A 13,510-nucleotide genomic window follows, 5' to 3' on the forward strand; every position below is an offset into this window, starting at 1 on the left:
TGATGTTTTCGTCCCCAAAAATCCCCAACTTAAATTTAAATTCCTCACAAAAATTCCCAATATAAAAATAAAAAATATAAAAAAGGCTTTGCTGTAGAAAAGCAGTAATAAGTTAAAAAATAAAATTTTGTCAAATCCAGCAAGCTGCAATAGGATAAAGATTTCGAAACACAACACCAACAGACTGGCGGTCTCTGGCGGGAGTTCGGTCACCTTGTATTTAAACGAAAATTTACTTTTAAATAATCAATTAGTAAAATTGGGTGGTAGACAAGTTGCCACAGTTGGTAGAATTGTACCAGAAATTGTAGATTTTTTTTCGTAGATGGGTAGAATTTTTGGTTGAAAAATAAATATTTGACAAAATTTCTATAGAAATAAAATTTTGACAAAATTTTCTATAGAAATAAAATTTTAACAAAATTTTCTATAGACCGTATCATGTTGATACGGTCAAAATTTGGTCAATATAAACTTGACGTATTTCTTTCAATTTTGCATTTAAAAAACCTGAACACCCCTCATTTTGAAGGTGTGTGTGTGTAGATTGTTGCTCCTATTTTGATTTTGGAATTCACTCTTCAGTTGTCAAAATGCCGTCCAAGCAAGAAGAGCAGCGTATCAAAATTTTGCTCGCGCATCGCGAAAATCCGAGCTACTCGCACGCAAAGCTGGCAAAATCGCTAAAAGTTGCCAAATCAACCGTTACAAAATGTAATTAAAGTGTTTGGGGAACGTTTGTCGACAGCCAGGAAGTCTGGATTGGAGGGAAATCGAAAACCGGAAGCCACTGCGACGACAAAGAGAGTTGCCGGTAATTTCAAGCGAAACCCTAACCTCTCTCTCCGAGATGCCGCAAATAAGCTGGGTGTATCGTCTACAACCGTGCATCGAGCCAAAAAACGAGCAGGACTATTGACTTACAAAATATGACGGCCAAAGCGCGATCCCGGAGGCTGTACACGACGATGCTGACGAAGTTTGACTGCGTGGTAATGGACGCCGAAACCTACGTCAAAGCCGACTACAAGAAGCTTCCGGGACAGGAGTTTTATACGGCAAAAGGAAGGGGAAAGGTAGCAGATATTTTCAAGCACATAAAACTGTCAAAGTTCGCAAAGAAATATCTGGTTTGGCAAGCCATCTGTACCTGTGGCTTGAAAAGTAGCATTTTCATAGCTTCCGGGACTGTCAACCAAGAAATTTACGCCAAAGAGTGTTTGAATAAAACTTTCCTGAAGAAACACGGTTGTTCCGTATTGTTTTGGCCGGATTTGGCATCTTGCCATTACGGTAAAAAGGCCATGGAGTGGTACGCCGCCAGGTAGTTCCCAAGGACAAGAACCCTCCCAACACGCCAGAGCTCCGCCCAATTGAGAAATACTGGGCTATTGCCAAGCGGAACCTAAAGAAGACCAAAAAAACTGCTAAGGACGAGCAGCAGTTCAAGGCAAACTGGCTTTCTACGGCGAAGAAGGTGGACAAGATGGCTGTACAAAATCTGATGGCAGGTGTCAAGCGTGAGGCCCGGCAATTCGGATTTGGAAAAGCGAAAGCCTAACTGAATAGTTTTCCTGAATTTTATACTAATTGAACTTGAAAAAGAAATTTAATTTGATTTTTTAAATAAACGATTTCACCGATTTACACGCGTTTTCCCTTGACCAAATTTTGACCGTATCACCCTTTACAAACTCTACAAATAATTATACTAAAAGGTCAACCATACAACAACTACAAGAAATATAATTTTGACAAAATTTTCTATAGAAATAAAATTTTTACAAAATTTTCTATAGAGATAAAATTTTGACAATGTTTTCTATAGAAATAAAATTTTGATAAAATTTTCTATAGAAATAAAATTTTGACAAAATTTTCTATAGAAATAAAATTTTGTTAAAAACAAGTAAAAACAACAAGTTCGGCCAGGCCGAATCTTATGTACCCACCACCATGGATTGCGTAGAAACTTCTACGAAAGACTGTCATCCACAATCGAATTACTTGGGTTGTGGTCTCTTAAAACTTCTTATTCCTGCATGGTTGTTGGATACCATATACTAACATCACGTACCAAATTTCAACCGAATGCGAAGAATTTTGCTCTTCCAAGGGGCTCTGGAGGTCAAATCTGGGGATCAGTTTATATGGGGCCTATATATAATTATGGACCGATATCGACCAATTTTTGCATGGTTGTTAGAGACCATATACTAACATCACGTACCAAATTTCAGCCGGATCGGATGAAATTTGCTTCTCTTAGAGGCCTCGCAAGCCAAATCGGGGGATCGGTTTATATGGGGGCTATATATAATTATGGACCGATGTGGACCAATTTTTGCATGGTTGTTATAGACCATATACTGACACCATGTACCAAATTTCAGCCGGATCGGATGAAATTTGCTTCTCTTAGGGGCCTCGCAAGCCAAATCGGGGGATCGGTTTATATGGGGGCTATATATAATTATGGACCGATGTGGACCAATTTTTGCATGGTTGTTAGAGACCATATACTAACACCATGTACCAAATTTCCGCCGGATCGGATGAAATTTGCTCCTCTTAGAGGCCTCGCAAGCCAAATCGGGGGATCGGTTTATATGGGGGCTATATATAATTATGGACCGATGTGGACCAATTTTTGCATGGTTGTTAGAGACCATATACTGACACCATGTACCAAATTTCAGCCGGATCGGATGAAATTTGCTTCTCTTAGGGGCCTCGCAAGCCAAATCGGGGGATCGGTTTATATGGGGGCTATATATAATTATGGACCGATGTGGACCAATTTTTGCATGGTTGTAAGAGACCATATACTAATACCATGTACCACATTTCAGCCGGATCGGATGAAATTTGCATCTCTTAGAGGCCTCGCAAGCCAAATTTTGGGGTCCGTTTATATGGGGGCTATACGTAAAAGTGGACTGATATGGCCCATTTGCAATACCGTCCGACCTACATCAATAACAACTACTTGTGGCAAGTTTCAAGTCGATAGCTTGTTTCGTTCGGAAGTTAGCGTGATTTCAACAGACGGACGGACGGACTGACGGACGGACGGACGGACATGCTCAGATCGACTCAGAATTTCACCACGACCCAGAATATATACTTTATGGGGTCTTAGAGCAATATTTCGATGTGTTACAAACGGAATGACAAAGTTAATATACCCCCCATCCTATGGTGGTGGGTATAAAAAGATTGAACCGATTTCTCGAAAAAATACCCACAAAAATCCTCAAATTTATGAAAATTCCCCATCAAATCCCCAAGTCCCCAACTCAGAAATTTCGTCCCCATTCACGAAAAAATATCCCCAATTTGGAAAAAAATCCCCAATACTGGCAACACTGTTAGCCATAATTCTTTTAACCGATCTTACTCAAATTCAAAAGTATTAAGTATTTAATTCAGATTAAAATATTGACTACATTAGCATGGGCCCTTTTATAGTAACATATTTATTCTGTACATCCAGAGAAGCAATATGATCTTCTCAAACATATTTCAAGAGCATAACGTTATTTTTTGGACGGGAAACATGGAACATATATGTTAGATATATGGTCATATTTCTCTCATCTAATAAGCAATGCAGTTCAAAATTGGCATAAGACTGCCCTTCAAAATATATTTCACATCGGCTTAGTTTTACTAATTATGTAGAGTATGATATAGTTGGCCCCGCCTCACTTTCGTACTTAACACAATTCTTATAGTTTGCCTTTAGGGATTTTTTTTCATCAAATCTTTTTATTGCCATTGCCTTCGTCTATGTTACATGTTTGTTGATTAGGCAAATTTTCCTTATATGCGTCTTTCTAGCCATAGATAGAGTTTTATTCTCTCCAGATTATTTTCTCGCTCACTCACTCTCTTATTTTGTTGAGAAAATATACATCTTCATAGACAATTGTTTTATTGCACTTTTTACTGTACGTCGATGTCAGCATAACTGCAACAAATTACTACCACTAAAATAAGCCTTTTACGACGTATGTGAGTGCGTGTGTGTATGGTAAGTAAGCTTCGGAGTTGTGAGAGCATTTTGTTTTTTCTAGGTGAAGGATCCAAGATTTGCATGCCAAACACGCACTCACTGTGTAATTAAACACACGTCATATACGATTAAAACAAATCACTATGCTCTCTGGTATCTGACCGAGTGAATACGTGCGTGCTTTCGCGTACTAAGTATTTTCGCGTATACGATTGATTACAGTGAGTGTCACAAAAAAGGGAACAACTATATATATTTTGAGAGATATATTAGTGAATTTATTTTCTACATATGTAAAACACTGATTTGTCTTTACATTAACCCTTAACTACGTTGGGTATTAGGTCGTATCTTTCATCACCGAATTTTTTACTGTTGGATTATAATTAAAAGTTCTTACTACTCAGCATGAATTCAGCATATGTCACCAATTCATGCACTGAGTGATAGAAATTTTTAATTATATTCGAACGACATGGGTCATCAAATGACCCCAACGTAGTATAAGGGCTAACTATAGATGGCTGAGGCATTTCACTATTAGAAACCGATTAATTTTTATGATGCTAATAACTTTTAAATGTAAGTTTTATATACTTGGTGCTGGGAGCCTAATTTTAATTTACCAGTTACACCGGTATGAAATGAGCGTTTTTTGTTTTCATGTAGCACCCACACTTTAGGGTATTTTCCATAGCTTTTAAACGGTCAGAAATTGTTTGTTGTGCAACATTTAACTTTGCTGCCATTTGCTTGTGACTCAAAGTGTCATCTTCATCCAATTCATTTATTGGTGGTCTTCCACGTTCTTCATTTCTCACATCAAAATTATTATTTCTGAAACGTCGAAATCATCTTGGACCGAGCACCATGAGCACCATATGCCTTGAAAAGCTTTCGATGCGACTCTGCAGCACTTTTCTTCAAATGAAAGCAAACAAGTATATATAGCAGTAAGTTCGGCCAGGCCGAGTCTTAAATACCCACCACCTTGAATCAAACAGTATTTCAAAGGAAACTAGAAAAGTGCAGAGGGGTTTGATAACAGATATTCTTCCAAGCTGATCAGTTCACCCAGTACGCCTCCCGAACATAAATTTAGAGATTTTACCTATAAAAACTATATCAGATTCTTCATTTATAAGAACCATTTTTGTCTGAATTTTAGAGGAATCATAAACATGTAATTGTGTAAGAAAATTATGAAATAAAGCCTTGATTTGAAATCTAAAATCTGTAGATTTTTACAACTAAAAAAAAAAAAACATTTCTTGTACACCTATTTATAGTTCTTACAAACCTCCAAATTTTCAATTTGAGCTAAATTGGATAAAACCAACGGTTTCTATATGAAGGGCTATACTAAAACATGGACCGATACCTCTTTCGGCGCACCTCTTTATGGTTCTAAAATACCTCTAGATTTAAAATTTCAGGCAAATCGGATAAAAACTACTGTTTCTAGAAGCTTAAGAAGTAAAATCGGGAGATCGGTCTATATGGGGGCTATATCAAAACATGGACCGATACTCACCATTTTGAACACACCTCTTTATGGTCCTAAGGTACCTCTAGATTTAAAATTTCAGGCGATTTGTATAAAATCTACGGTTTCTAAAAGCCCAAGAAGTAAAATCGGGAGATCGGTCTATATGGGGGTTATACCAAAATATGGACCTATACTCACCATTTTCGGCTCACCTCCTTAGGGTCCTAAGATACCTCTAGATTTAAAATTTCAGGCGATTTGGATCAAAACTACAAGCCCAAGAAATAAAATCGGGAGATCGGTCTATATGGGAGCTATATCAAAACATGGACCGAACTCACCATTTTGAACACACCTCTTTATGGTACTAAGGTACCTCTAGATTTACAATTTCAGGCGATTTGGATAAAAACTACGGTTTCTAAAAGCCCAAGAAGTAAAATCGGGAGATCGGTCTATATGGGGGCTATATCGAAACATGGACCGATACTCACCATTTTGAACACATCTCCTTATGGTCCTAAGGTACCTCTAGATTTAAAATTCCAGGCGATTTGGATAAAAACTACGGTTTCTAAAAGCCCAAAAATTAAAATCGGGAAATCGGTCTATATGGACATATACTCACCATTTTCGGCGCACCTCTTTATGGTTCTAAAATACCTCTAGATTTAAAATTTCAGGCGATTTAGATAAAAACTACGGTTTCTAAAAGCCCAAGAAGTAAAATCGGGAGATCGGTCTATATGGGGGCTATATCAAAACATGGACCGATACTCACCATTTTGAACACACCTCTTTATGGTCCTAAGGTACGTCTAGATTTAAAATTACAGGCGATTTGGATAAAACCTACGGTTTCTAAAAGCCCAAGAAGTAAGCTCGGGAGATTGGTCTTATGGGGACTATATGGGGACTATATCAAAACATGGACCGATACTCACCATTTTGAACACACCTCTTTATGGTACTAAGGTACCTCTAGATTTACAATTTCAGGCGATTTGGATAAAAACTACGGTTTCTAAAAGCCCAAGAAGTAAAATCGGGAGATCGGTCTATATGGGGGCTATATCGAAACATGGACCGATACTCACCATTTTGAACACATCTCCTTATGGTCCTAAGGTACCTCTAGATTTAACATTTCGGGCGATTTGGATAAAAACTACGGTTTCTAAAAGCCCAAGAAGTAAAATCGGGAGATCGGTCTATATGGGAGCTATATCAAAACATGGACCGATACTCACCATTTCGAACACACTTCTTGATTGATTTGGATAAAAGCAAGCCCAAGAATTTAAATCGGGAGATCGGTTTATATGGGGGCTATACCAAAACATGGACCCGTTTTCAGCACAATTCTTAAGGTTCCTAAAATACCTCTACGCTTCCAATTTCAGGCAAATTAGATAAAAACATACGGTTTCTAAAAGCCCAAGACCCCAAATCGGGAGATCGGTTTATATGGGGACTATATCAAAACTTTGACCGCTATAGCCCATCTTTGATCTTGACCTGCCGGATTGGATGAAATTAGCATCTGCAGGAAGCGCAGGAAATCAAATTAGGGTATCGGTTTATATAGGTGCCTATATATAAATATGTATTGGGACTAATTTTTGCATGTCCATATATTATATCCGATGAATTGCACCTCCAAGAGGCTCCGAAAATCAAATCTGTGGATCGGTTTATATGGGCGTTATATTTAATTATGGATCGATATGAACCCATATTTGCGTGGTTGTTAAAAGTCATATACTAACACCATGTACCAGAGCCACCGCAGGTCAAATCTGGGGATCGGTTTATATGGGGGCTTTATATACTTATCGACATCTATGAACCAATTTTTTAGTGGATCTTAGAGACCATATTCTAACACCACGTGCAGAGATTCAACTGGATCAGACGAAATATGCCCCTCCCCTAGGCTCAGCAAGCCAAATCAGGGGGATAGGTGTAAATGAGGGCTATATATAATTATGGATCGATTTGAAGCAATTTTTGTGTAATTGTTAGAGGCTATATATACTAACACCACGTACCAAGTTTCAACCGAATCGGATGGAATTTTCTCTTCCATGAGGCTCTGGAGTTCAAATCTGGGGGATGGTTTATGCGGGGGCTATATATAGTTATGGGCCGATATGGATAAATTTTTGCGTGGTCATAGGGACCATATACTAACACCACATACCAAATTTAAACCCGATCGGATGAAATTTGACCCCGAGGAAGTTCAGCAAACTAAATCTGTGGTATCTGTTTATATGGGGACTATATATAATTATGGACGGATTTGAACTAATTTTGTGTAATTGTTAGAAACTAAACACTAACACCAAGTTTCAACCGGGTGGTTGTTAGAGGCCATATACTTACATCGCGTATCAAATTTCAACCAGATCGAATGAAATTTACTTCTTCCATAGGCTCCGCAAGCCAAATCTGGGGAACGGTTTAATGGGGGCTATATATATATATATATATATATATATATATATATATATATAATTATGGACCGACGTGGGCCAATTTTTGCATGATTGTTAGAGGCTATATGTTATACTTACACCACTTACCAAATTTCAACCGGATCAGATTAAATTTGCTCCTCTAAGAGGTTTCGCAAGCCAAATCTGGTGGCTGGTTTATATGGGGGCTATACATAAAATGGTCCGATGTGGCCCATTTGCAATACCATCCGAACTACATCAATAACAACAACTACTTGTGGCAAGTTTCAAGTCGATAGCTTGTTTCGTTCGGAAGTTAGCGTGATTTCAACAGACGAATGGACGGACATAGCTAGATTGACTCAGAATTTCATCACGACTCAGTACATACACTGGGAAATCGACAACATTTAGGCCGAATCCTTGCCGAAATAATTTCATAATAATAAATATTAGAAGGGTGCCACCGTGGTGTAATGGTTAGCATGCCCGCCTTGCATACACAAGGTCGTGGGTTAGATTCCTGCTTCGACCGAACACCAAAAAGTTTTTCAGCGGTGGATTATCCCACCTCAGTATTATTCGTGACATTTCTGAGGGTTTCAAAGCAAAGTGGTTTCACAGCAATGTGGAACGCCGTTCGGACTCGGTGATAAAAAGGAGGTCCTTTGTTATTGAGCTTAACATGGAATCGGGCAGCACTCAGTGATAAGAGAGAAGTTCACCACTGTGGTATCACAATGGACTGAATAGTCTAAATGAACCCGATACATCGGGCTGCCACCTAACCTTACCTAACCATCAATAGTAGAAAATGTCTTGGCCAAGAAGGGTAAATAATAAATTTGCGCTTTGCCCCCAGTATCCAATTCTACCAAACATGCTCCTTTTGTAAGAAAGATTTAAATTTGTGTTCTCTCCACCTAACTTTCCCATTGCACTCACTGTAACTGACATTTGTCACAAAGAGGATCTAAAGTTTTTTTTTTTTGTGTGTCTGTTTGACTTGGTTGTTGGCTTTAGAGCTTGGCGTTGGCGTAATGGCTTTGTTTGGCGCAAATTAATGCAAAAAGTCAATAAAACTTGAACAAAACTTTTGGTCATTGTCTTTTTTCTTCGCCCGCATAAGTACGTGAGGCCTTGAAAAAACAACCCAAGACCAGGCACGAAGTGGAGCGCGATTCCAAAAATAAAAAAAAAAACAACAAAAAATTAAATGAACAAAAATTAAAGATTGTTTCTGATGTGTTTTTTTCTCCTTTTTAATTGTTTCTCTTTTTCCACGTTTTCCTTCCTTCATTGCAGCTTACACAGCGTAAAAATAAAAAGAAAGAAATAAAGACAAACAAAAAAGAAATTTGAAGAAAAATGCTGAAATCCTTCAAAATCTACACGTGCTCCAACGGTTCACTTGGTCTACATTTGAGCAGGGCACCCTGGGATCCCTATCCCTGGGTGAGCAATATTCAAAAGGACTCCACATCTTATAACGCTGGCCTCAGAGTGGGCGATTGCCTATTGGAGCTGAATGGCAATGATGTCTTGGGTTTGAAAATCTCAGAAATTGCAGCCCTATTGAAAAATCATTGGCTCACTGAAAGCAGTAATCATGTCACTATGCTGATATGGCGTAAGAAGGCCAAAGATGCCACCACCTCAGATGCTGAAGATGATGAGGATGAAGAAAACAATGCGGTAAGTCTATGTTTGGTTGAATGTTGTATTTTGGATTTTTGTGTATTTTCGTTTCTTTTATCAAATCTTTGCCATCTTTTGTAAATCATTGAATAATTATTATTTTTCATCCAGCGTGATATAGCTACTGCAGCTCAGCTCAAATTACATATTTTCTTGTATTGCATCGTGTGAATTGTTGCACTAGTAGGTGAATTATGATGTATTCACATGTCAGATTGAAAGCTACTTAAAAACAACCTAAATAGTCACAGTGTAACGAAATCGAATCTTTTTCTAATATCTGTTGTAAAGCCTTGACGAAAAAAATTAATTAGTAGATAATTTCGAGTTAAATAAATAATATATTTTTGTTTTAAATATGACTAAATAAACAAAAACAGGGCGATACATACAGAATATCAACTATCAATTTATACATGACCAAGTATATGAGGGTTATATTTTATATTACGGGATTGGGCAACCCAAGTTGCAATCTGCCAACTGACAGCTTTATCTGTAAGCTTGACATTTTTGAGTTTATACGTAGTCAGAACTTTTTGATATATGACGGATATTTGTGTTTACAAAATTCATCTCGTCCAAAAAAAAGTTCTTTAGAAATGAAATTTTGACAAAATTTTCTATAGGAATAAAATTTGAACAAAATTTCCTATAGAAATGAAATTTTGATATAATTTCCTATGGAAATGAAATTTTGACAAAATTTCCTATGGAAATGATGTTTTGACAACATTTCCTATAGAAATAAAATGTTCACAAAATTTTGTATAGATATACAATTTTGACAAAATTTTCTATAGAAATAAAATTTTTTAAAAATATTTTTGAGTGTTGTTGACCTATTTTATGTTTATTCTGATTATTAATTTTGTTCGGCTTGAGGTCATAGAAACAATTGATTATTGATTTGTTTTAATATTTATTTCCAATATTTCGGTTAGTGCCACTAACCATCTTCTGGGATTTTGTATCTACATAAATTACAAAAATTAAATTACTTTTAATGTTCACAAATCACAATATTATTTTAGATATAATATATTGAAAATAACAAACGTGAGTTCGTGTGATGCTGTTCGTTCTGCAAGTCACCGTACACTAAGCTTCGTTTGTGTCGATGCTTGTTTATGATGTGTCGATACATTCTCGCGCATTCTTCCGTGTCTGTTTTGAATTTTGACAAAATTTCCTATAAAATAATAAATTTTGACCAAATTCCCTATAGAAATGAAATTATGACATAATTTCCAATGGAAATGAAATTTTGAGAGACTTTCCTATAAATATAAAATTTTGACAAATTTTCCTATAAAAATTAAATTTTAACAACATTTCCTATAGAAATTAAATTTTGACAAAATTTTCTATAAAAATATAATTTTGTCCAAATTTCCTATAGAATGAAATTTTGACAAAATTTCCTATAGAAATGAAATTTTGAGAAGATTTTCTATAGAAATTAAATTTTGAGAAGATTTTATACAGAAATGAAATTGTGAAAAAATTTCGTATAAAAATGAAATTTTGACAATATTTCTTATAGAAATAAAATTTTGACAGAATTTCCTATAGAAATGAAATTTTGAAAAAATTTTCTATTGAAATGAAATATTGACAAAATTTCCCATAGAAATTAAATTTTGACAAAATTTCCTATAGAAATGAAATTTTGACAAAATTTCCAATAGAAATGAAATTTTAACAAAATTTCCTACAGAAATGAAATTTTTACAAAATTTTATATAGAAACGAAAATTGTACAAAGAAATGAAATTTTGACATCATTTTCTAATGAAATGAAATTTTTACAAAATTTCCTATAGAAATTAAATTTTAACAAAATTTTCTAAAGAAATGAAATTTTGACAAAATTTTCTATTGAAATTAAATATTGACAAAATTTTCTATTGATATGAAATATTGACAAAATTTCTTATAAAAATTAAAGTTTGACAAAATTTCCTATAGAAATGAAATTTTGACAAAATTTCCTACAAAAATGAAATTTTGACAAAATTTCCTACAAAAATGAAATTTTGACAAAATTTTCGATAGAAATGAAACGTTGACAAAATTTCCAATAGAAATAAAATGTTGACAAAATTTCCTAAAGAAATAAAATTTTGACAAAATTTTCTATTGAATTCAAATTTTTACAGAATTTCCTATAAAAATGAATTTTTGACAAAATTTCCTATAGAAATAAAATTTTGACAAAATTGCCTATAGAAATGAACTTTTGACAAAATTTCCTACAGAAATGAAATTTTGACAAAATTTATTACAGAAATGAAATTTTGACAAAATTTCCTATAGAAATGAAATTTTGACAAAATTTCCTATAGAAATTAAATTGTGACAAAATTTCCTATAGAAATGTAATTTTGACAAAATTTTCTATAGAAATGAAATTTTGACAAAATTTCCTATAGAAGTGAAATTTTGACAAAATCTCTTATAGAAATGAATTTTTGACAAAATTTCCTATAGAAATACAATTTTGACAAAATTTCCTATAGAAGTAAAATTTTGACCAAATTTCCTATAGAAATGAAATTTTTGAAAAAATTTTTTGTAGAAACGAAATTTTGACAAAATTTTCGATATAAATGAAATTTTGACAAAATTTCCTATAGGAGTGGAGAAATGAAATTTTGAAAAAATTGCCTATAGAAATGAAATTTTGACAAAATGTCCTATAAAAATGAAATTTTGACAAAATTTACTATAGAAACGAAATTTTGAGAAGATTTTCTATTCTAGTAAATTTTGATAAAATATCCTATAGAAATAAAATTTTGACAAAATTTTGTATAGAAATAAAATTTTGACAAAATTTCCTATGGAATTGAAATTTTGACAAAATTTCCTATAAAAATGAAATTTTAACAAAATTTCCTATAGGAATGAAATTTTGAGAAGATTTTCTACAGAAGTAAAATTTTGACTAAATTTTATAAAGAAATGAAATTTTGACAAAATTTCCTGTAGAAATTAAATATTGAAAAAATTTCCTGTAGAAATGAAATTTTGACAAAATTTCCTATAGAAATGAAATTTTGAGAAGATTTTCTGTAGAAGTAAGATTTTGATAAAATTTCCTATAGAAGTAAAATTTTGATAAAATTTCCTATAGAAACGAAATTTTGACAAGATTTCCTATAGAAATGAAATTTTGAGAAGATTTTCTATAGAAGTAAAATTTTGATAAAATTTCCTATAGAAGTAAAATTTTGACAAACTTTCGTATAGAAATGAAATTTTGACAAAATTTCCTATAGAAATGAAATTTTGACAAAATTTCCTATAGAAATGAAATTTTGACAAAATGTCCTATAGAAATGAAATTTTGACAAAATTTCCTATAGAAATGAAATTGTGACAAAATTTCCTACAAAAATTAAATTTTGACAAAATTTCCGATAGAAATGAAATTTTGACAAAATTTCCAATAGAAATAAAATTTTGACAAAATTTCCTAGAAAAAAATAAAATTTTGACAAAATTTTTTATTGAATTGAAATTTTTACAGAATTTCCTATAGAAATAACATTTTGACAAAATTTTATATAGAAATTAAATTTTGAAAAATTTTCTATAGAAATCAAATTTTGACAAAATTTTTTGTAGAAACGAAATTTTGACAAAATTTTCGATATAAATGAAATTTTGACAAAATTTCCTATAGGAATGAAATTTTGACAAAATTTATTATAGGAATGAGATTTTGACAAAATTTATTATAAAAATGAAATTTTGACATAATTTCCTGTAGAAATTAAATTTTGACAAAATTTCCTATAGAATTTTGTCAAAATTTTATCTCCACAAGAAATTTTC

At 33.7% G+C, this 13,510-nt stretch overlaps 1 protein-coding gene across 2 annotated transcripts in view; it reads left to right on the forward strand.

Moving 5' to 3' along the window:
- Window positions 1–13,510, forward strand: part of LOC142220780 (uncharacterized) — a 180,745-nt gene that overhangs the window by 61,035 nt on the left and 106,200 nt on the right. For both annotated transcript variants that reach the window (XM_075290116.1, XM_075290125.1), the window contains exon 2: window positions 9,275–9,664. In XM_075290116.1, the coding sequence (XP_075146231.1) occupies window positions 9,338–9,664 (327 nt within the window). In that variant the 5' untranslated portion in view covers window positions 9,275–9,337. The remainder of the gene's footprint in view (window positions 1–9,274; window positions 9,665–13,510) is intronic.

This window comes from Haematobia irritans, chromosome 1 (assembly GCF_050003625.1).
Source record: "Haematobia irritans isolate KBUSLIRL chromosome 1, ASM5000362v1, whole genome shotgun sequence".
Classification (NCBI taxonomy): domain Eukaryota; kingdom Metazoa; phylum Arthropoda; class Insecta; order Diptera; family Muscidae; genus Haematobia; species Haematobia irritans.